Below are 25,442 nucleotides of genomic sequence, written 5' to 3'. Positions count from 1 at the left end.
TGTATTGTAAAGGTATATTGCCTATACTATTTTTTAACAAATCAGATAGTGAAACGTTTTTTTTCTAAACTGCTTTTATTTTCTAACTGTATATCTTATTTTTCAATTTTCTGTACATGATTATGATCGGTGACCATCTTGCCTCAGCTTCTTTTGCATTACAGAAGTCACATAGACATAGGAAGTAATACAGTGAGGAAAGTATCTGCTACACGGCCACTGACAATGTAAAGGTCTGTAATTTTTATTGTAGGTACACGTCAACTGTGAGGGACAGAATCTAAAAATAAAGCCAGAAAACCACATTGTATGATTAAATAATTAAATTGCATTTTATTGCATAAAATAAGTATTTAATCACCTATCAACCTGCAAGAATTCTGGATCTCACAGACCTGTTAAAGAAAAACTAAGAAGCCTCCTACTCTGCACTCATTTCCTGTATTCAGTGCACCTGTTTGAACTTGTTACTTGTCTAAAAGACACCTGTCCACTGACTCAATCAATCACACTCCAACCTATCCACCATGGCCAAGACCAAATAGCTGTATAAGGCCACCTGGGACAAAATTGTAGACCTGCACAAAGCTGGGATGGGCTACAGGACAATAGGCAAGCAGCTTGGTGAGAAGGCAACAACTGTTGGCACAATTATTAAAAAATGGAAGAAACACTAGATGACTCAATCTTTCTCGGTCTGGGGTTCCATGCAAGATTTCATCTTGTGGGATAAGGATGATTCTAAGAAAGGTCAGGAATCAGCCCAGAACTACACGGGAGGACCCGGTCAATGACCTGAAAAGAGCTGGGACCGCAGTCTCAAACATGACACACTACGCTGTTATTGCTTAAAATCCTGCAGGGCACATAAGGTACCCCTGCTCATAGCAGCACATGCTCAGGCCCTTCTGAAGTTTGCCAATGACCATCTGAATGATCCAGAGGAGGCATAGGAGGTCTTGTGGTCAGATGAGACCAAAATATAATTTTTTGTTATCAACTCAACTTGCCGCGTTTGGAGGAAGAAGGATAAGTACAACCCCAGGAACACCGTCCCAACCATGAAGCGTGGTGGGGGAAACATACTTTGGGGATGCTTTTCTGTAAAGGGGTCAGGACGATTGCACCATATTGAAGGTCATGTATGGATGGGGTCATGTATCCCAAGGTTTTGACCAACAACCTCCTTCCCTCAGTAAGATCATTGAAGATGGGTCATGGCTGGGTCTTCCAGCATGACAATGACCCGAAATACAGAGCTGGGGCAACTAAGCAGTGGCTCCACAAGAAGAATTTCAAGGATCTGGAGAGGTCAGGAAACATCTGACCACTGTAATTGCTAACAAAGGTTTCTGTATCAAATATTACGTTAAGTATTTTATGCAATAGAAAAACAGATTTCATGCAATAAAATGCAAATTACTGTATGTAAAAATCATGCAATGTGATTTTCTTGATTATTTGATTTATTTTTTTAGATTCTGTCCCTCACAGTTGGAGTGTACCTACGATAAAAATGACAAACCTCTCCATTCTTTGTAGGAGGAATAGCTGGCAAAATCGAAAGTGTATCAAATAATTATTTTCCCTACTGTATATAGGATATGTTCATTGACTTGTATTGGAGAGTATTCTTGGCATGCTTGTACATTGGTAATTGCGCAGGAAGGGAAGGGGGCACCCGTACACCTGCCTGAGAGAATTATGGGATGGCTGCTGAAAAGTGATCTCTACAGGACTGGAAGTATCAGCTTATTTTGAGGCTCTGAGTAAAAACTCAAGATTTTAGGATTTTTCTCAATATGAATGAAATATCAATGATATGGAAAATTAAAAAATAAGCCAAAAAATACAATACAAACTTAATATAAACAATAGGTCAGGACTCAGAGTAATAGAGAGTTTCAAGCCTATCTTTAACTAATTTATCTGCCAAATTTAGTTTTGAAAATGTCCCTTCAAACCTGGCACATCGTATCCCGACAGATTTGTGTTTCTGATCCCTGTGACATTGGGGCAGGCATCTGTGTGGTCCGTTCATTGTTTTTATTTTATTTAAATATAGTAAATCCTTCAATTGATGTTTCCCCACTGATTCTGGAACAATTTTTCTTTTTCTCCTGTGCCCCTTTGTTGCAACGTTATGCCTCTCAGGAATAATGTTGCAAATTTGCCCTTTCACCTTCCCCTTTAACCCTCCCGGTGTATACCAGAAACCCTCACTGTTGCTTTTTCTCCTCTGACACTGGCCAATCAAAACACAGCCACGCCCACAGAAGTTCTGTGGTACACGCCCAGGTGGTTGTAGGGAAAATGTGCATCAATAACAGGGGACATAACTTTGGAACTGAGGGGCATTGAAGAAAAAGTAAAACTATTCCAGAATGAGGTAAGCAGTACCAAGTGGCGGAGCTATGCAGTTTAAATGAAAAAATCCAGTGAAATTTCTCCTTTAAAGCAGAGGCAAAGTATTGGCCAATAGCAGGCTGTTGTGAAATTGGATTTTGGGCTCCCCCGGTGGCCACTGGTGGAATTGTACTGGTGTGCATCATCCTCTCTGTTCACCTGTTTCCATCAGGATGTGGGAGTCGCTATTTAGCCTTGCTCCTCTGTCACTTCCATGCCGGTCAACATTGTAATCAGAAGCCTTTCTGTGCATGTTCCTGCTGCTAGACAACTCCCAGCTAAGTTGGACTTAGTCCTTGTTTGTTTTTGCATTTTGTTCCAGTTCACAGCTGTAGTTTCGTTTCTGTGTCTGGAAAGCTCTTGTGATCTGAAATTGCCACTCTGATGTTATGAGTTAATACTAGAGTCTTAAAGTAATTTCAGGATGGTATTTTGATAGGGTTTTCAGCTGACCATGAAAGTGCCCTTTCTGTCTTCCTGCTATCTAGTAAGCGGACCTCAATTTTGCTAAACCTATTTTCATACTACGTTTGTCATTTCATCTAATATCACCGCCAATATTTGTGGGGGCCTCTGTCTGCCTTTCGGGGAAATTTCTCTAGAGGTGAGCCAGGACTATATTTTCCTCTGCCAGGATTAGTTAGTCCTCCGGCCGGCGCTGGGCGTCTAGGGATAAAACGCAGGCTACGCTACCCGGCTACTGTTAGTTGTGCGGCAGGTTTAGTTCATGGTCAGTTTAGTTTCCATCCTTCCAAGAGCTAGTTCTTATGTTTGCTGGGCTATGTTCTCTTGCCATTGAGAACCATAACAGCAGGCTATAGATAACAGCGTACAATTGTATAAAACCGATCCACAGTGATTATTTTGAGCTACAGACACTGATTATTTCATGAGATATTTCGAATACTACTATTATCTGTGGACAATATTTGAGAAGTCGTGGTCATTAGCATTATGTTTGGTGGTGTTTCTGAACAATAGGAAGAGAATTATGCTAGTAACTCCTTCACTGTACTGCACATGTCATGTCCCTCCCTTTGAGCCCACATCTTTCCCGGCACATGTCAGCTGTTTAGAACAGGTGATATGTGTCCATAACAGCCGTGGGTGGAATCCCGATCCACCCCTGGCTGTTGTCTTGTTAAATGCCGCTGTCAATCTCTAACAGCGGCATTTAATGTGATCACGCTGGAAGCACGTCACTAATCCTGCCCATCGGCTCCCGCGTCACATGACCGTAGGTCGCCGATGGGTTGGCATGACAACCCAGGGTTTGCAGGAGACCCTGTGGTTGTCATTGCCGGATTGCTATGAGTGCTGCCCAGCGGTGGGTGCTCATAGCAAGTGAGCATTTCTGCTACACAGGTGACCTGATCATCGCCTGTGTGTAGCAGAGGCAATCGGACAACTGCAGCTTTAGTCTCCCATGGAGACTATTGAAGCATGACAAAAAAAGGTTTTTAAAAATATTTAAAAAAAATAAAAAATATAGTTTCAAATCACCCCCTTCGCCCCCCATTCAAAATAAAACAATAAAAATACACGTTTGGTATCACCACATTCAGAATTGCCCGATCTATCAAGCTATAAAAAGAATCCGATCGGTAAACATTGTAGCAAAAACACCAGAATTACATTTTTTTGGTTGCCACAACATTGCACTAAAATAACGGGCGATCAAAAGATCAAATCCACACCAAAATGGTATCATTAAAAACGTCAGCTGGGCAAACAAAAAATAAGCCCTCATCCAACCCCAGATCACGAAAAATGGAGACGCTACTGGTTTTGGAAAATGGCGCAATTTTATTTAAATTTTTAAACAAACTAGATTTTTTTCCCACCATTTAAATAAAAAACAAACTATGTTTGGTATCTACAAACCCGTAATGACATGGAGAATCATAATGACAGGTCAGTTTTAGCATTTTGTGAAAATGGTAAAAAAAAAAATATCCAAAAACCAGTTGTGGAATTGCACTTTTTTTTGCAATTTCACTTCACTTGGAATTTTTTTCCTGTTTTCGAGTACACAATATGGTGAAACCAATGGTGTCGTTCAAAAGTACAACTCGTCTTGCAAATGGGCATATTGACAAAAAAATAAAAAAGTTTTGGCTCTGGGAAGAAGGGCAGTGTAAAACAGAAATGCAAAAACGAAAGGCTGTGGCGTGAAGGGGTTAATAAAAGGAAACAAAGTTGAGGAGAACTTTATACTGACATCATTCCACTGCTCTTGACTAATGGCTTTCATAAAGCGCCCGTACTCCTTCCGGTCGTACACCTCCACAGTGACTCGATACAAAAGAATGACGAGTAACCCAAAGAACACTATACCCAGAACCAAGCCCAGAATGAGTTGCTGGGTATGATCTTTGAACTCTGTAAAAAAAAAATGTAAATATTATCCAGCATCCATATAAAAGATATTGGAGATTTTACTTTGTTTATTACTACTGTCATCTGTAATAATCAGGAATATGCAATCACCACGTTTATTAAATTTGTAGCCAAGCCCGAGTCTTTCTGCGTGGATTAGACTATATATACAGTCACGGTTAAAAGTGTTCGCACCCTTGAAATTGTTCCAGAAAATTAAGTATTTCTCACAGAAAATTAGTTCAATTGCACGTTTTGTTATACATGTTTATTTGCTTTGGAACAACACAAAAAGAAACTGAAAAAGGCAAATTGGACATCGCTTCACACAAAACTCCAAAGATGGGCAGAACAAGATTGTTGGCACACTCAACTTAATATTTTATTGCACATCCTTTGGAATAAATAACTCCAATTAATTACATCCTATAACCATCATCAAGATTCTTACACCTGTCAACTGGAATTATGGACCCCTCTTCTTTTGCAAACTGCTCCAGGTCTCTCGTATTTGAAGGCGCCGTCTCCCAACAGCAACTTTAAGATCTCTCCACAGGTGTTCAATGAGGTTTAGATCTGGACTAAGTGCTGGTCACTTCAGAACTCTCCAGCGCTTTGATTCCATCCATTTATGGGTGGTTTTGAAGTATGTATGGGGTCATTGTTCTGCTGGAAAACCCTCAACCTAGGACACAAACCCAGCTTTCTGACACTGCGCACTACATTGCAACACAAAATCCTTTGTAATCTTCAGATTTCATGTTGCCTCGCCCACAGTCAAGGCACCCAGTGCCAGAGGGAGACAAACAACACCAACATCTTTGAACCGCCACCTTATTTGACTGTAGGTACTGTGTTCTTTTCTTTGTAGACCTCATTCCATTTTCGGTAAACAGTAGAATGATGTGGTTTACCAAGAATCTCTATTTTGGACTCATCTATCCACAAGAAGCTTTCCCAGAAGGATTTTGGCTTACGTACATATTGTCAACTGCAGTCTTGCTTTTTTATGTCTTTGTGTGACCAGTGGGGTCCTCGTGGGTCTCCTGACATAGCATTTAATTTTATTGAAATGTCAACAGATAGTTTGCCCTGACACTGATGCGTCCTGAGCTTGTAGGAGAGCTTGAATTTCTTTGTAACTTGATTGGGGCTGCTTATCCACCGTCCAGACTATCCTGCAATGCAACATTTGTACATTTTTCTCTGCCGTCCTCATCCAGGGAGACTAGCTACAGTGTAACCTTGAGACTGTTGACATTTTTCAACAATTTTGGTTCTCAACTCCATAGACAGTTCTCATCTCCTCTTTCTGTTCTCCATGCTTCGTGTGGCACACACAGACACACAATGCAATGATTGAGTCACATTTTCCCCTTTTTATCTGGTTTCAGGTGTGATTTTCACATTGCCAACACCTGTTACTTGCCACAGGTGAGTTTGAACGAGTATCTCATTCTTAAAACAAAGTTGTTCACCCACAATTTTGGAAAGGTGCCAACAAGTTTGTCTGGCCAATTTTTTGGGTTGTGTGAAATTATGTCCAAATTGCCTTTCGATATATTTTTTTATGTTGTTCCAATACACACATAGGAAATAAACGTGTATGACGCAGTACATCCAAATGGTGAAGAAAAGTGAGAAAGATCCTTTATTCTCCCATACAAGCAACATCTCCGCTATGTTTGAATCCTTTCTCAAGCAGCCTATATATAAAATATATATATATATGTTTACATACACACACGTGTATATGCTGGTGCTTCTCACAAAATTAGAATATTATCAAAACGTTAATTTATTTCAGTTTTTCAACACAAAATGTGAAACTCATATATTATATAGAGTCATTACAAACAGAATGATCTATTTCAAGTGTTTATTTCTGTTGATGATTATGGCTTGCAGCCAATGAAATCCCCAAAGTCTTTATCTCAGTAAATTAGAATACTTTATAACACCAGCTTGAAAAATAATTTTAAAATCCAAAATGTTGGCCTACTGAAATGTATATTCAGTAAATGCACTAAGTTCTTGGTTCGGGCTTCTTTTGCATCAATTACTGCATCAATGCGGCATGGCATGGAGGCAATCTGTCTCCGGCACTGCTGAGGTGTTATGGAAGCCCAGGTTGCTTTGATAGCAGCCATCAGCTCGTCTGTATTGTTGGGTCTGGTGTCTCCCATCTTCCTCTTGACAATACCCCATAGATTCTCTATGCGGTTAAGGTCAGGCGAGTTTGCTGGCCAATCAAGCACAGTGATGCTGTTGTTTGTAAACCAGGTATTGGTACTTTTGGCAGTGTGGACAGGTGCCAAGTCCTGCTGAAGAATGAAATTTCCATCTCCAAAAAGCTTGTCGGCAGAGAGAAGCATGAAATGCTCTAAAATTTCCTGGTAGACGGCTGCGCTGACTTTGGTCTTGATAAAACACAGTATACCTACACCAGCAGATGATATGGCTCCCAACACCATTACTGATTGTGGAAACTTCACACTAGACATCAAGAAGCTTGGATTATGTGCTTCTCCACTCTTCCTCCAGATTCTGGGACCTCGATTTCCAAATGAAATGCAAAATTTACTTTCATCTGAAAACAACACCATGGACCACTGTGCAACAGTCCAGCTCTTTTTCTCCTTGGCTCAGGTAAGACGCTTCTAGCGTTGTCTACTGGTCACAACTGGCTTGACACTGAATGCAAATGCGACACTTGTAGCCCATGTCCTGGATACGTCTGTGTGTGGTGGCTCTTGAAGCAATGACCACAGCAGCACTCCACTCCTTGTGAATCTCCCCAAAATTTTTGAATGGCCTTTTCTTAACAATCCTTTCAAGGCTTGGTTATCCCGGTTGCTTGTGCACCTTTTCCTAAAACACTTTTTCCTTCCTCTCAACTTTCCATTAATATGCTTGGATACAGCACTCTGTGAACAGCCAGCTTCTTTAGCAATGACCTTTTGTGGCTTACCCTCCTTTTTGAGTGTGTCAATGACTGCCTTCTGGACATCTTTCAAGTTAGCAGTCTTCCCCATGATTGTGGAGCCTACTGAAGCAGACCAAAGGATCTTTTTAAACGCTTAGGAGCCTTTGCAGGTGGTTTTTATTTATTCTAATTTACTGAGATAACAACCTTTGGGTTTTCATTGGCTGTAAGCCAGAACCATCAACATTAACATAAATAAACAGTTGAAATAGGTCACTCTGTAATGACTATATAATATGAGTTTCACTTTTTGTATTGAAGAACTGAAATAAATTAACTTTTTGATGGTATTCTAATTCTGGGAGAAGCACCTGTATATATAAAAATGGCAGCAGCACTCCATTAGATTGTTCTGTGCAAAAAGAGGTCTGTGTATTAGCCCATTTGGGAATGTTTGAAATCTATTATAGAGCCTTTCTCAAGCTTGAAGAGGTTCTGTTATAAGACCAAAATGTTGTCACGTGCGATAATAAAAAGACCACTTTTTGCACAGAATAATTTATTGGAGTTCTGCTGCCCTTTTTTATATGGTAAAGACTATTTTGAGTACAGGCCTGGCAGCCTACATTTATATATTTTACTGCTGCTTCAATATTTTTCTATACAAATATATCATACTGAGTGGAGAACTGGCAGCAGGGGCCATCATACTAAGTAGGGGACTGGTATTGGGGGCCATCATACTGACTAAGGGGCTCTAGAAGCATCATATTGATGGGCGAAATACTGTACAGGGGCCTGTGGGAACATCATACTTATGCGCCATCATACTTTGGGGGGCAATGATACATTGTGGGGGTATCATACTGACAAGTGTGGGGCTATTATAGTTTATTTTTGTGGGTGAGGACATTTTTGAGAGCATCAAACTCCATAATGGCCATAAAAGGGGTTTTCGTGGTGGATAACATTAATGGGCTTCAATAAAGGCATAGTTACTGTGGCATTCACAGCCCAGAAAGTAATTCTCATACTTTGGCCCCCAATTCATCAAAGTGTTTACTTCAGAAAACTGCCATAAAACACTTTCAAAAGTTGCAAAATCTTTATGTAACACTGAGCTGACTATTGTCATTTACATACCATGGTGGGTGAGCTAGGAAGGAGATGAGACAGGGCTATGCACGCCTGTCAAATCAATCAATTGTGCAGGAAATTTTTACACCACAAATGTTAGTCCAGTCTTTTTCTAGAGTAACATACAGTTATATGAAAAAGTTTGGGCGCCCCTATTAATCTTAAGCTTAATGTTTTATAAAAATTGTTTTTTTTTGCAACAGCTATTTCAGTTTCATATATCTAATAACTGTTGGACACAGTAATGTTTCTGCCTTGAAATGAGGTTTATTGTACAGAAAATGTGCAATCTGCATTCAAACAAAATTTGACAGGTGCATAAGTATGGGCACCCTTATCATTTTCTTGTTTTAAATACTCCTACCTACTTTTTACTGACTTACTAAAGCACTTTTTTTGGTTTTGTAACCTCATTGAGCTTTGAACTTCATAGCCAGGTGTATGCAATCATGAGAAAAGCTACTTAAAGTGGCCACTTGCAAGTTGTTCTCCTGTTTGAATCTCCTCTGAAGAGTGGCATCATGGGCTCCTCAAAACAACTGTCAAATGATCTGAAAACAAAGATTATTCAACATAGTTGTTCAGGGGAAGGATACAAAAAGCTGTCTCAGAGATTTAACCTGTCAATTTCCACTGTGAGGAACATAGTAAGGAAATGGAAGAACACAGGTACAGTTCTTGTTAAGGCCAGAAGTGGCAGGCCAAAAAAACATCAGAAAGGCAGAGAACAAGAATGGTGAGATCAGTCAAGGACAATCCTCAGACCACCTCCAGAGAGCTGCAGCATAAACTTACTGCAGATGGTGTCACTGTGCATCGGTCAACTATACAATGCACTTTGCACAAGGAGAAGCTGTACGGGAGAGTGATGCGCAAGAAGCAGTTTCTGCAAGCACGCCACAAACAAAGTCAGCTGAGGTATGCAAAAGCACATTTAGAGAAGCCAATTTCTTTTTGGAAGAAGGTCCTGTGGACTGATGAAACCAAGATTGAGTTTTTGGTCATACAAAAAGGCGTTATGCATGGCGACCAAAAAACACAGCATTCCAAGAAAAACACTTGCTACCCACAGTAAAATTTGGTGGAGGTTCCATCATGCTTTGGGGCTGTGTGGCCAATGCCGGCACCGGTAATCTTGTTAAAGTTGAGGGATGCATGGATTCCTCTCAGTATCAGCAGATTCATGACAATAATGTTCATGAATCAGTGACAAAGTTGAAGTTATGCAGGGGATGGATCTTTCAGCAAGGCAATGATCCAAAACACTGCTCCAAATCTACTCAGGCATTCATGCAGAGGAACAATTACACTGTTCTGGAATGGCCATCCCAGTCCCCAGACCTGAATATCATTGAACATCTGTGGGATCATTTGAAGAGGGCTGTCCATGCTCGGCGACCATCAAACTTAACTGAACTGGAATTGTTTTGTAAAGAGGAATGGTCAAAAATACCTTCATCCAGGATCCAGGAACTCATTAAAAGCTACAGGAAGCGACTAGAGGCTGTTATTTTTGCAAAAGGAGGATCTACTAAATATTAATGTCACTTTTCTGGTGAGGTGCCCATACTTATGCACCTGTCAAATTTTGTTTGAATGCGGACTGCACATTTTCTGTTAGTACAATAAACCTCATTTCAAGGCAGAAACATTACTGTGTCCAACAGTTATTAGATATATGAAACTGAAATAGCTGTTGCAAAAAAACAATTTTTATAAAACATTAAGCTTAAGATTAGTAGGGGTGCCCAAACTTTTTCATATAACTGTATCTAGCGAGGCGCACGCCACTCAAAAGATCTCAAATTCATTGAACAGCATGCGCATCTTATCAAATTTGGTGCAACTTATTCCTTCACACCCATCGTTAAGACTGACATACGAAATGCCAGTCTTAAAGGGGTTATCCGATTCAATATTTTTTTGTTCTCGTTCTGAGCTAAGAACCTAGAGGCAAGTATCAGTTCTGATTCACAGCGGTCACAGATTGCTCCTGCCGGCGACTTTTCTGTTTCCAGTGACGTCATGTCAACAGACTGATAGCCGGCTCCATCCTGCCTAACTGGGATGACAATCAGCATGCCGTCGTCAGTGACACCCTGTCAACAGAGCAGACAGGAAGTGAAATAGCTGCTCGGTTGACGTGAGGTCAGAAGAGCAGGAAAATCACTCCCTGACCCGGGAGAAATGCAGAACATGCAGGTAGTTAGACCTGCCTGTAAGTTCTTAGCTCAATAGGAAACAAACCCTAAGTCCTGAATAAGCCCTTTAATGAATCGGCGGCTGAGTCCATAGATTTTCATTAGCCTGCTTTTCCTGCTTTGGTACCACACGTGGTGGATCTGGCTGAAGTTCCCTGTAGACACTTAATGAGCTTTTCACATCGTCACCTTGCTTTTCCTTCACAATAATATTAACTAAATCTCCATCTTCTGTGACGTGGAATGTAATTACTGAGCCGCCTTCCCCTTTCTCTTGGCACAAGCCATCCTTATCCTTCCAATTCCACTCTGAGGCCTTGATCATGGTGACATTGACGCGTGCGCAGTGCTGGCTGCAGTTCTCCTTCTGTGGTCCGGTAGTGAATGCCTTACACTCCGCACATGTGCTGCAGGAAAGAGGTGAAAATTACATGTTACTTTAAACTGTAGTTACTTCAACATTCATGAAAAGGGGTCCTTCATTATAAGTATACCATAGGCAAAAATCAAGACCTGGGGGGTTGGAAAGTTCTAATGTGCATCATATTCTGATTCTGCAACCTCTTTGCTGATGTGTTCTCATATATACAGTGGGGAAAATAGTATTTAGTCAGCCACCAATTGTTCAAGTTCTCCCACTTAAAAAGATGAGAGGCCTGTAATTGGCATCATAGGTAGACCACAACTATGAGAGTGAAAATGAGAAAACAAATCCAGAAAATCACCTTGTCTGATTTGGCAAGATTTATTTTGCAAATTATGGTGGAAAGTAAGTATTTGGTCACCTTAAAACAAGCAAGATTTCTGGCTCTCACAGACCTGTAAAGGTACCTTCACACGAAACGACTTTACAACGAGAACGACAACGATCCGTGACGTTGCAGCGTCCTGGATAGCGATATCGTTGTGTTTGACACGCAGCAGCGATCTGGATCCTGCTGTGATATCGCTGGTCGGAGCTAGAAGTCCAGAACTTTATTTGGTCGTCAGATCGGCGTGTATCGTCGTGTTTGACAGCAAAAGCAACGATGCCAGCAATGTTAAACATGGAGCTAACGACCTGTGAGAATGATAAGTGCGTCACCGCTACGTCACAGGATCGCTCCTGCGTCGTTCTGGAGCTGCTGTGTTTGACATCTCTACAGCGATGTAAACAGCGACGCTGCAGCGATCAGATCGTTGTCGTTCTCGTTGTAGAGTCGTTTCGTGTGAAGGTACCTTAACTTCTTGAAGAAGTTCCTCTGTCCTCCACTCATCACCTGTAGTAATGGCACCTGTTTGTCTAGTGACCCAGTCGAGAGTGTGTCCTTCCCTTTAAGTAATCCTGCATTGTGAGTAGCTTCTGTACACTACAGCTCACTCTCTAACTGCCCCTCTACATTATTCTATATATATATAACTAAAGCAATTGTTACCATCCACCTCTCGTGTCTCCCCTTTTCCTCATAGGTTGTAAGCTTGTGAGCAGGGCCCTCATTCCTCCTGGTATCTGTTTTGAACTGTGATTTCTGTTATGCTGTAATGTCTATTGTCTGTACAAGTCCCCTCTATAAGTTGTAAAGTGCTGCGGAATATGTTGGCGCTATATAAATAAAAATTATTATTATTATTATATTATTATTATTCCCTGCATTTGTGAGCTGTAATTCTCCATTTCTAGTCACATCCATTTTAGATGCAATGCACTTCTCATTTGCTGTGTTCTGGCGTCATTTAATGGTGAAAGTGTACAATGACTCATAATTATTGTTTTGTAAGGATCTGAGATGTGAATCCGGTGTCCTATTGGCCAGCTCCTAGTCACATGGGATGCCTTCAGGGAGAGCAGAACACACGTGGAGGCTGTTTTCACTACAAGATCTGCAGGCCTAAGAGCCTGGGTTCCCTCTAAAACCTCTACAGACATCATTCTAAAGTCTTTATGACTAGAATCACCTCAGATTTTACATCCACCTATAAGTACTTGTGCACGTGCCGTGACCCACTGTGGAGCTAACCCTGAGTAAAGGTCTGTAACCTCTAATTGCTGCGTCTACCTCCTTCTGTAAGCTATAAAAAGACACTGTCCAGTGCTCTTAAAGCTCAAGACCCCAATCACATCTCGGCATCTAAGTGTGAACTGTAATTGCCGTGGACTACCCATGAGAGACTGTTCCTTATTTGTTCCAAGTTATAAATCCCGTTCCTGCTGAAGTAAAAGCAACTGTTATCCCCAAGACCGGTGTGTGTCATAATTCTTTCGGCTGCGGACACCGTGTGGGGGTGGATAGCAGAGAACGTTCAGCCTGGTCATTACATTTGAACTTGTTATCAGTATAAAAGACACCTGTCCACAACCTCAAACAGTCACACTCCAAACTCCACTATGGTGAAGACCAAAGAGCTGCCGAAGGACACCAGATACAAAATTGTAGCCCTGCACCAGGCTGGGAAGACTGAATCTGCAATAGGCAAGCAGCTTGGTGTGATGAAATCAACTGTGGGAGCAATAATAAGAAAATGGAAGACATACAAGACCACTAATAATCTCACTCGATCTGGGGCTCCACGTAAGATGTCACCCCGTGGCATCAAAATGGTCTCAAGAACGGTGAGCAAAAATTCCAGAACCACGCGGAGAAACCTAGTGAATGACCTGCATAGAGCTGAGAACACCGTAACAAAGGCTACCATCAGTAACACACTACACTGCCAGGGATTCTGATCCTGCAGTGCCAGATGTGTTCCCCTGCTTAAAGGGAACCTGTTACCTCCCCCAGGCGTTTTTAACTAAAAGAGCCACTTGTGCAGCAGTAATGCTGCATTCTGACAAGGTGGCTCTTTTAGTTCTGGGTGCTGTAACTGCCGAAATAATCAGTTTTATAATTTGTCAGAAATACCTTTTCTTCAGTCAAGGAGGCAGGTTTTTCCCCCCTGCTTTAGACGCCACACAGCCGTCACTCACATCTTCTTGGCGCCGGGCGCCGCCTCCTCGCCGCTGTTTTGAAATGATGCGGCGCCTGCCCTCTTTTCTCCTGCCTTGGGCAGGCGCAGTGAGCGCTGGCCGTCTGTCCTCTGCGTACGTACGCCCTGCCTGTGAATCCCAGCCCCGCAGTGTCTTATGATTCATTCCTACTACGGGGCTGGGATTCCTGGGCATTCGCATTGCGTGTCTAAGCCTCTCACCCTCTCCCACCGCCTGCTACACACACACACCAGCTGTGAGGATTTGGCAAGGTTCCAGGCAATTGCATGGAGGAGGGATCACCTGAGGATGCACACACTGTAGCAGGTGGTGGGAGAGGGTGAGAGACTTAGACATGCAATGCGCATGCCCAGGAATCCCAGCCCCGTAGTATGAATGAATCATAAGACACTGCGGGGCTGGGATTCACAGGCTGGGCGTACGTACGCACAGAGGACAGACGGCCAGCGCTCACTGCGCCTGCCCAAGGCAGGAGAAAAGAGCGCAGGCGCCGCATCATTTCAAAACAGCGGTGAGGAGGCGGTGCCCGGCGCCAAGAAGATGTGAGTGACGGCTGTGCGGCGTCTAAAGCAGGGGGGAAAGGCCAGCCTCCTTGTCTGAAAACAAGGTATTTTGGACAAATTATAAAACTGATTATTTCAGCAGTTACAGCATTCAGAACTTAAAGAGACACCTTGTCAGAATGCAGCATTACTGCTGCACAAGGTGGCTCTCTTAAAAACGCCTGGGGGGGGGTGACAGGTTCCCTTTAAGCCAGTACATGTCAGGACTCGTCTGAAGTTTGCTAGAGAGCATTTGGATTATCCAGAAGAATATTGGGAGAATGTCATATGTTCTGATGAAACCAAAGTAGAACTGTTTGGTAGAAACTCGTGTTTGGAGGAGACAGAATACTTAGTTGCATCCAAAGAACACCATACCTACTGTGAAGCATGGGGGTGGTAACATGCTTTGGGGCTGTTTCTCTGCAAAGGGTCCAGGACGACTGATCTGTGTACATAAGGCTACGTTCACATTTGCGTTGTGCGCCGCAGCGTCGGCGCCGCAACGCACAACGCAAACAAAAACGCAGCAAAACGCATGCACAACACTGCGTTTTGCGCCGCATGCGTCCTTTTTTTCATTGATTTTGGACGCAGCAAAAATGCAACTTGCTGCGTCCTCTGCGCCCGGACGCGGGCGCCGCAGGGACGCATGCGGCGCAAAACGCAAGTGCGACGCATGTCCATGCGCCCCCATGTTAAATATAGGGGCGCATGACGCATGCGGCGACGCTGCGGCGCCCGACGCTGCGGCGACGACCGCAAATGTGAACATAGCCTAAAAGAATGAATGGGGCCATGTATCGTGTGATTTTGATTGCAAACCTTCCATCAGCAAGGGCATTGAAGATGAAACGTGGATGGGTCTTTCAGCATGATAATGATCCCAAGTACACCACCAGGGCAACGAAGGAGTGGCTTCGTAAGAAGCATATGAAGGTCCTGGAGTGGCCTAGCCAGTCTCCAGATCTCAACCCCATAGAAAACCTTTGGAGGGATTTGAAAGTCCATGTTGCCCAGCGACAGGCCTAAAACATCACTGCTCTAGAGGAGATCTGCATGGAGGAATGGGCCAACATACCACCAGCATTGTGTGCCAACCTTGTGAAGACTTACAGAAAACGTTTGACCTCTGTCATTGCCAACAAAGGATATATAACAAAATATTGAGATGAACTTTTGTTGATGACCGAATACTTATTTTCCACCATAATTTGCAAAATAAATCTTGCCAAATCAGACAAGGTGATTTTCTGGATTTGTTTTCTCATTTTGATTCTCATAGTTGTGGTCTACCTATGATGTCAATTACAGGCCTCTCTCATCTTTTAAGTGGGAGAACTTGAACAATTGGTGGTTGACTAAATACGTTTTTTCCCTACTGTATCTAAAAATTGTGAAATATCATTCAAATAGAATTTGTACAGAATTAGAAACACACATGAATGTTTTCAGTTAGAAACAGTGCCACACTTGTCAGCAGGAGGGATCTGGTATCGGTCCTGTTTCCTAGAACTGTGTGGCTATACCAGTCATGGTGCTGTTTCTTGAGGAAAGGAGCTAAGTTTTCCTAATTCTGAACAACTTTTTTAAACCGTAAATACCTAGTAATATGTAAAGGGGTTGTCAGGGACTTTAACATTAATGTACTAGCATTGGGTTAGGTCATCAATGTCTCATCGGTGTGGTTGTGACACCCGGTGCCCCCGCTGATCAGCTGTTCCCAGTGTCTTTGGCTGCTGAAACTGCTTAGTTGCAACTTTACCAGGAACAACTGATCGGCAGAGGTGTCGGTTGTCGCTCCTTCACTAATCAGACATTGATGACTATCCTAACGATAGTCCATCAACTTTAAAGTCCTGGACAACCCCTTTAAATGAATGGTCTCAACAAGATGTCTGCTTGCTGTCACTTAATGAAAACCATCACCTCCACTAGACAAAGTTCTGGTCAAGTGATGGATGCCCTGGTGCATGGCTTGTTACAGTAACGTTCTCCGACCTGCGTACTGAAACGCGCCATGCTCCTGTGTTTGTAAACCAGCTTTATCCTCTGCAAGTTAACAGTGAATATTTCTATTGAATGACAGCAAGCAGAGATCTTAAAACTGTGATGTACCGATGCAGAAAGTCTATGGAAACATTGTGTTGCTCTTCATGATACAAAGTATCCCATTTATTTGCCAATTCCAGAATGTCTTGTGGATCTGCCATAAACCGGGCACAATGCAGTCCCATCTGGAGTTACCTGTACTTCTGACACGGGGTCTGGCATCCAGAGCAGTCACTGCATAGTTTGTTAAAGTAGCCTTTGTCACAGACACATTTATTACATTCACACTTTCCATGTTCGCTGCATATCCCATCAGGTGCCATACAGGCGCTGGTGTCCCGGCTGCAGCCGCAGGCACTGCCAGTGTAGTTGGATGCACACTTACAGATGCCACAGCTGCAAACTCCACGGGTGAGACCTGAAAATGAAGAGCACAAGTTTACCTGCGACTGCCAGTGATAGCCACTATGTGCACTGAAAAGGTCATAATGGGAGAAAAAAACCCTGGTAATTTCTCTTTTTTAGGGGAAATACATTGTTTCCTTATCACTTAAGATCTGTAACATTTATGAAATATTCAGTGTCATCTGCAAATTGAGACACTAAGCCGACGTTATGTTCAAACAGAGTTTTTTGAACAAAAACAACTTTTTTTTACTTTTTTAGGCAGTCAAAAATAACACATTTTCAAGTGAAAATCGCTTCAGGAAATCTTTTTGGGGAGTTTCTAGAGGAGTTTTTCATTTCTTGAAGATGTTGTGAAAGAGTATTTAGCAGCCTTTTGATTGTACAGTCCCTAGTTGTGAGTGGATTCCATCAGGAGCCACCTCAAAGAATTGACGTACAGTTTTTTTTTTCAACTATCAAGCGTTTTTCAAAACATTAAGTGGAAAAAAAATGGTCAAAACACTTAACATATGAACAGCAAAGTGTTTATACAATAAGAGCTTTTTAAGAGTTTACTTTAAGTGATTTTTCAGGCCTTTTTTTTTTTCATCAAACCCGCTTAAAAAAACCTTCAAAAATCTTTATGTGCTCATACCCTTAACAGGGTCCTCCAAGAATATATTAAAATGACACCTGTCACATAACACAGCAGCTCATCCTAGTCACATGTCAGTCTGATAATAGACAGCTCCCAATACCTGTGTCTCAACTGACAGAGAAGCTATAGGCTAAGTACACATACCCACGTGAGTTAAGAAGAAAAACTGACAGGAGAATCCTTTGTGCTCCTGTCAATACCCTTCTCTGGTGGCTCACCAATATGCGTGCTTACATTACAGCTCCTCTGTCATTTGAGACACAGGTCTCGGAAGCTGTGTCTCTTCAGATTGTAATCCATTCTGACACATGACTTAAAGGGTTGCCATTTGAATTACACAATGGGAACGATTTTATTGCATTCTTGGAGAAACCCTTTAATTAAAGATATACAAAAAATAATTATCTTCTTGAAGTTTTTTTTTTTTTAAACAATTCGACAGCGCTCAGTTTGTAGTGTATTTCATCAGGATATGCTTTAAAGAACTTGTGTGCGCTTTCATTTACCACTAGTAGTTTTTCAAAACCTCTTCAGGAAAAAATGGTAAAGAAACATCACGGTTTCAATGTGGATTTCTCATAGAAATAGTTTGAAAAGTATTTTTCATGCAGTTTGGGAGATAATTTTCTAGCTTAAATACTGATTTGCCTTATGGCAAGGATCTGAGATGGTTATTTGGCAGAATTGTCAGAATAGTCAGAGATTGATTATTGCGAGACTTGCCATGTCATCTACTGTATATAGATTTACACTGTGTACACAATTATTGTGCAATTTGTATTTTTGATGAATATTTTTATTGTTGCACAACCACAGTGCTGTCAGTCAATCTAAAAGGTTAATAAACCTGAATATTTAAGAAAGTAAAAGTGTCGCTTTGTCTTTCTTAGGAGAATATATCTGTGTGCAAAATTATTGGGCAACTATTAGTGTGCAGAATTATTATGCAACTAAATTACAAATGTTTAATTTTATCATTTTAATTGTTTATTTTCTTCTGTTAAAGAATAATAACCAAACAATTCAAAATGCATAAAAATACATTTATGACATTTCAAAAGAAAATATCAGTGATCAATACAGAGCCAATTTTTTTCAGTATCAGTAGTAAGACTTCCTTCTACGATGACTAACTTTTTGGGTAGTACCAACCACAGCCTTTGAGGCACTGTTCAGAGAGGTGACTGTTTTTCTTCACCGTAAATCTCATATTTAAGAAAGGCACACAAGTTCTCAGTAGGATTTCGGTGCGGTGAGGACCGGGCCATGTTAATACACTTTCATCTTTAAGACCTGACAGCTAAGCAGTAGAGACTTTGATGTATGTATTTAACATTGTCCTGCAAAAACCATGGTTTTCTTAAAAGATACAGACTTTTTCCTGTACTACTGCTTGAAGAAAGTGTCTAAAACTGGCAGTAAGTTTGAGGGTTGATTTTGAGCCCATCTTCAAAACGAAAAGATCCAACCAACTCATTTTTAATAATATCAGCAGTGCCTACCTCCACCTTGGTGGAGTCTTAGTCCAAGAGGAGGTCCATGCCCATTGCTGGTCCAGCCACAGGCCCATCCATCTGGGCCATCAAGAGTCATTCTCATCTCAACCTTTGAAAAATATGTCTTGGCGCAGTCTTGTGCTTTACCTGCTGTGTCTTGCTCAGTGGTGGTTGGGTTTCAGTCTTCCTTACCTCGGCCATGTCTCTGAGCACTGAACACCTTGTACTTCTGGGTCTCCAGGGAGGTTGCAGTTCTGGGATATGACAGCACTGGAGGACAATGGGGCCCTGGTCACTTCACATCTGATTCTTCTTAAATTTTTGTCAGTTCTTTTTTCTAGCAACAAAGCTTTTTGTGATCCTTTTGACATTTGCAACAAAACTTTTGATAGTTCTGGGATCATGCCCAAATAATTTAGCAATTTCAGGAGTGCTGCATCTCTCTATCAGACTTGTAACAATTTTTGACTTTTCACAGTCCGTTAAAATCTCTTTTTTGGCCCATTTTGACTGAGGAAAGCAAGCTGCCTAATAATTCTGCACACCTTGATAAATGATGTGATAAAGGGTGTTGTATCCTCAGGCCGCACCATCATTACACAAATACCCATCACCTGATCTGCTGCGTCCAATAAACATTCAGGTCTATACAACTTAGAGATGGAAAATCTGCATAAAAATGGTGATATTTTCAAAATATTCACTAGTCCAATAATTCTGGACACAGTGTACATGAAAAGAAATATTTATGGTGAACTGACAATGTGATCAGTTTACTGATTTACCTCCACATAGCTGTCCTTCATATCTTTCACAGCTGGCATCATCACACTCACAAAACAGTCCTCGTACGTGTTTATTGCACGCACAGCGCCCACATTCACACTTTCCACGATTGTTACATATCAGTGAGCCGTTTTTGCAGCCTTCATTGGAATCAGGTCTATTTTGGTTGCATTCACAATGTTTTCCTTTATATCCGTCCTTGCAGCTGCAAAAGAAGAACGTCAACTAGGCTGGAGCCACACTAGCGTATTAAAGAATCCATCCGATGTTGATCCAGAAAAGTAGGAGAAGTATCACGCGAGTGTCATGCCAGTACAATGCAATTTTTCTCACCTAGCATCCGTATGCAATGCATTTTTAAGATTAGCTTTTACATACTGTAATTCTCTGTCATTTAAAGCTAGATTACAAAACTAATAAAGCAATAAAGCAATCTTATATACAGAGATAGATAGGATAGATAGATAATAGATAGGAGATAGACAGAATAAGATAGATGTCCTGTAGATATTTAATGTCACAGCCCCTACATACAATAAATTAGCACCCTTTAGTGTCTTTCATGTGACACTAAAGGGTGTTTAGCCTTATTTCACCTATTAAATAAATAATAAAAATAAAGATGTGGGGTCCCACTGTTTTTTTTATAGCCAACTAAGGGAAAGCAGGCAGCTGGGGCTGGTGTCATTATTCTGGGAGGAGGCCAATATCTATGGAGCTTCCCAGTCTATTAATAACATCTCACAGCTGTCCGTGTAGCGTTTTCTGATTATTAACAGACTTCTCTTCATTACCAACTCATGGGCTTGATGCGGTGGACATTGCACAGCTGACATCAACCCCAAAACCATTACCTTGATTGCCAGCGCACCAGGGCAATTGGTAGGAGCTAAGGATAAGCACCAGAATTGGCGCATCTAATGGATGCACCATTTCTGGGGCTACTGAGGGCTGGTGTTATTAGTCTTGGAAGGGGCAATATCTATGGCCCTTTCCCAGCCTACGTAGACAGCTGAGAGATGTTATTAATGGGCTGGGAAGCTTCATAGATATTGGCCCATACCCAGAATCAGGGCTGGCGTCAGCAACCGGCGTACCCGGGCAAGCGCCGGGGCCCTGGCGAGACAGGGGGCCCATTCAGGGCTGGTGTTAGGGGCAGGCAGCTGCCAGTGCCTAGGGCCCCCGCTCCCCCAGGGGCCCTCAGCTAGCGGCACATCACACAGTCGCTATGGGGCCCCTGTGAGGCAGGGGGGCCGCCTGCCACCAGCGCCGACTCCCCAGCTGCATTGAACTATACCGGCATCTGCCGGTAAAGTTCAAAGCAAATGATGGATGAGAGAGCGTCACCTGACGCTCCCTCTCCCATCATTCCCTGCTCTGTCTCTGACACTGCGGGTGTGCGATGACTTCATCGCGCATTCGCTGTGTGTCAGGCAGTGCAGCTGCAGCGGCCGAGACCGGAGCAGAGAACAGAGCGGGCACGTTGAGAGGTGAGGAGTGTTTTTTTTTTAACTATAACAGTGAGTACTGGACTATGGGGCCATTCTTGGGGGCACGGGGGCTGTGTTGTATACTACATGGCTGTTCTATATACTACGTGGGCCATGTTATATACTACATGGGCTGTTATAAGCTACGTGGGCTGTGCTATATACTACATGGCTGTTCTATATACTACGTGGGCTGTGTTATATAATATGTGGCTGTGCTGTATACTATATGGGCTGTTATATGCTACGTGGGCTGTGCTATATACTACATGGCTTTTCTTTATACTACGTGGGCCGTGCTATATACTACGTGGGCTGTTATATGCTGCGTGGGCTGTGCTATATACTACATGGCTGTTCTATATACTACGTGGGCTGTGTTATATAATATGTGGCTGTGCTATATACTATATGGGCTGTTATATGCTACGTGGGCTGTGCTATATACTACATGGCTGTTCTATATACTACGTGGGCCGTGTTATATACTATGTGGCTGTGCTATATACTATATGGGCTGTTATATGCTACATGGGCTGTGCTATACACTACATGGCTGTTCTATATACAACGTGGGCTGTGTTATATAATATGTGGCTGTGCTATATACTATATGGGCTGTTATATGCTACGTGGGCTGTGCTATATACTACGTGGCTGTGTTATATGCTACGTGGGCTGTTATATACTACATGGCTGTGTTATATGCTACGTGGCTGTGTTATATACTACGTGGGCTGTGTTATATACTACATGGCTGTGTTATATGCGATCATGAATCGTGGTATGCATTAAAGGGTGGGGCCCACTGAGACTCTTTCGCCCGGGGCCCTCAAAAACCTGGAGCCGGCTCTGCCCAGAATAATAACACCAGCTCAGAGCTGTCTGCTGTCCCTCAGCTGGTTGTTAAAAATAAGGGGGATCCCATGTCATTTTTTTCATTCATTTATTTATTTATTAGCTAAATACAAGTACAGAAAGCTACACTCGCAAAGCACGAGCTGTGAATTTAGTTTCATTGGCTGATGAAACGTCGAATTTCTTTTGAGATGTGTGCGTAAAAATCGGATGGCACACGTATGATCCGTGTGCTGTGCATTTTTTTTTTCTTGAATCCATTGACTTACATATGCGAGTGCGATCCAATTCTTGCAGACAATCACAGCATGCTGTGATTTTTTTATCAGTCTGATCTAAACATAATCTCGCAGATGAGCTCTGACACATGAATTGTATAACATTGGTCAGAGTGAAATGAGATGTTTTCTCACATTGCACTCGTTCAATGTATATGCCAATGGGAACGAGCCCTTAGAAACAGTATCTAGGAACATATGGGCTACAAAGCTGGACAGCTGCTCTTATCATATCTATCTAATCTACTGCACCAACCAAACTGAAATTACATTGATATGCAGTATTTCAGAGAGGCTAATTGATTTAATTCTTGTGTGTGTAAATTTTATTCTGGATGCCTTCATGCACATCAAAAAAACATTGCAGCCAGATGTTTGCTGGATGTCAATAAGAGATTATGGAACACCATTTTTTTTCAAAACCACAGCTCTAGGTATGATTTTTTTTTGCCATTTTGTAGCATTTTCCTCCCGTAGACCTCCATTGTTTTTTCCCTCTTTAAAACAACATATTAACGTGACTTGTGTTTTTGTTTTGATTTTGATAGATGGGATTTTTGCACCTCTGTTTTTCTAACACAAAATTAAACCAAAAACTGTCTGTGAAGGTACACTATAAAGGAATCTTTCAGCAGATAACCATGGCAGATTACATCTAAGATTATTTTCATTACATGTTTTTGTTTTCTTGGTAGCTTCAGAGGGCAGAGATGATTACCACCTTGGTGGGGTATATTTTTACTTAAAGGGAACCTGTCACCCCCAAAATTGATGGTGAGGTGAGCCCACTGTCATTAGGGGCTTATCTACAGCATTCTGTAATGCTGTAGATAAGCCCCCAATGTAACCTGAAAGAGGAGAAAAAGAGGTTAGATTATACTCACCCAGGGGCGTTCCCGCTGCGGTCCGGTCCGATGGGCGTCTCAGGTCCGCTCCGGCGCCTCCTATCTTCATTCCATGACGTCCTCTTCTGGTCTTCACGCTGCGGCTCGGGCGCAGGCGTACTTTGTCTGCCCTGTTGAGGAGCAAAGTACTGCAGTGCGCAGGCGCCGGGCCTCTCTGACCTTTCCAGTGCCTGCGCACTGCAGTACTTTGCTCCTCAACAGGGCAGACAAAGTACGCCTGCGCCGGAGCCGCAGCGTGAAGACCAGAAGAGGACGTCATGGAATGAAGATGGGAGGCGCTGTACCGGACCTGAGACGCCCATCGGACCGGGACCGCCCCTGGGTGAGTATAATCTAACGTCTTTTTCTCCTCTTTCAGGTAACATCGGCGTCTTATCTACCGCATTACAGAATGCTGTAGATAAGCCCCTGATGCCGGTGAGCTTACCTCACCATCGATTTTGGGGGTGACAGGTTCCCTTTAAAGGGCATTTGTCGTCACCAGGTTTTTGCAACCTCATCTGATAGCAGCATTATGCACCATAAGTAAAAAGACCCTGATTCCAGAGGTGTATCACTTATTTTCTAGGTGCAGCAGTTGTGACTAGAGATGGGCGAACCCGAACAGAATTATTTGGTGTTCGTACCAGACAGTGAGTGTTACAGTCTGAGCACCGAACACGGACCTTCTGCTGAAGTTCAGGCGAGAGTGAAAGAAAGAAAGAGAGAACTTCCTCCAGTCTGCTCATCCCTAGTTGTCACACAATCAGAATTTCTAGATATAGCATGCAGCAGAGCTCAGAAAGCTAACCCGGCCCACATCAAGCTCTCCATGTACATAGTCTATTGACAGTGAGCTGCTTCTCAGAGGGGGTGGAGTCAGACAAGGGCTAAATTGGTCCAGGCAGTGATAAGCTCCTGGTGATAAAACATTAATTGAGTTGAAACAACAGCACACAGGCTAATAAGTGACACATCCCTGAAATGTGTGTTTGATCCCCTAACTCATTCTGTCCTCAGATTACATAGCAAAAACCTGCTGACAGATTCCCTTTAAATGTATGTATTTTTGGCTAAAAGTAATTGATAGGTCTGGGTTTCATTACAAATGTACGCTTCAATACTTTTTGTCTTACTAATTATATAACTAGCTGCAGAATGCATAAACTGAGAATCCATCAGTGAGCTCATTCTCACAGGAGAGTTTATAACTCTTGTTTTTCTTTTTTTCTGGGATCCTCTCAGCTGGCATAAAGCACTTTGATAAATGGCAAATATTTTGTGCAAGTCGCGTTTTTGTGCAAAAATGTTGCGACTTTTGATGTTTTCAATACAGTTTTGCCCAGCTCTGACAAAATCTGCTGTACGTGGGTGGAACAGGGATGTGACACCACAGCTCATCTAACTGATGATGAGCTACGGCGTACCGTACGCCAGAAACCTTACTCCAGCATCTGACTCCAACATGCCCATCATGAAGACCCGCGTTGCTCATGTTGGTCTTGACAAAGGTTTTTGTGCAAAAACTGGCAACTTAGAGAAATTGTCTTCTCACATCATATCAATATCACCTGCAGATCCCACAGCTGTAGTTTCCAGAACCCCCAGTGCAATAGTCAGAGAACGCTTCCCCATCCTGGCAGTCACAGTGACACACAGGCTCTACGTCCACATTTATCTCTTCATTGAATCCCAGCACCCTGAGCTTGAAGCTCTGCACTCCATCCTGACAAATCTTCTCATCCATCCATAATGTCACGTTAAAATCTACCTGAGAAAACAAACCAGAAGAGAGTTTACTGAGAATGTCCCACCTTTCCATCTGGGATACTTACTAGCTCATACAATGAACCCAGGACTGACCGTTATGGTGTTCACCAGTAATAAACAATTATTATAAGGTATCGTTCACCTCTGGGCACCATTTTCCATGTTACTTAAATGCAGCCAGCACAACATAAAGGCTATTCAATTTTTTAATGAGAACCAATTACAGT

General features: G+C 42.3%; 1 protein-coding gene across 1 annotated transcript in view; it reads right to left on the bottom strand.

The window, feature by feature from the left end:
- ITGB7 (integrin subunit beta 7) overlaps window positions 1-25,442 on the bottom strand; it is a 186,001-nt gene that overhangs the window by 539 nt on the left and 160,020 nt on the right. Inside the window, exons 11-15 of the mRNA XM_077298022.1 lie at window positions 25,017-25,216; window positions 19,935-20,140; window positions 16,804-17,026; window positions 11,239-11,456; window positions 4,628-4,788 (exon numbers count right to left, since the gene is read on the bottom strand). Coding sequence (XP_077154137.1) covers window positions 4,628-4,788; window positions 11,239-11,456; window positions 16,804-17,026; window positions 19,935-20,140; window positions 25,017-25,216 — 1,008 coding nt within the window. The remainder of the gene's footprint in view (window positions 1-4,627; window positions 4,789-11,238; window positions 11,457-16,803; window positions 17,027-19,934; window positions 20,141-25,016; window positions 25,217-25,442) is intronic.

The sequence above is a fragment of the Ranitomeya variabilis genome, chromosome 3 (assembly GCF_051348905.1).
Source record: "Ranitomeya variabilis isolate aRanVar5 chromosome 3, aRanVar5.hap1, whole genome shotgun sequence".
NCBI lineage: Eukaryota > Metazoa > Chordata > Amphibia > Anura > Dendrobatidae > Ranitomeya > Ranitomeya variabilis.
Note: the sequence above shows the minus strand (reverse complement) of the source record. Positions and strands in the feature narration are given on the sequence as shown.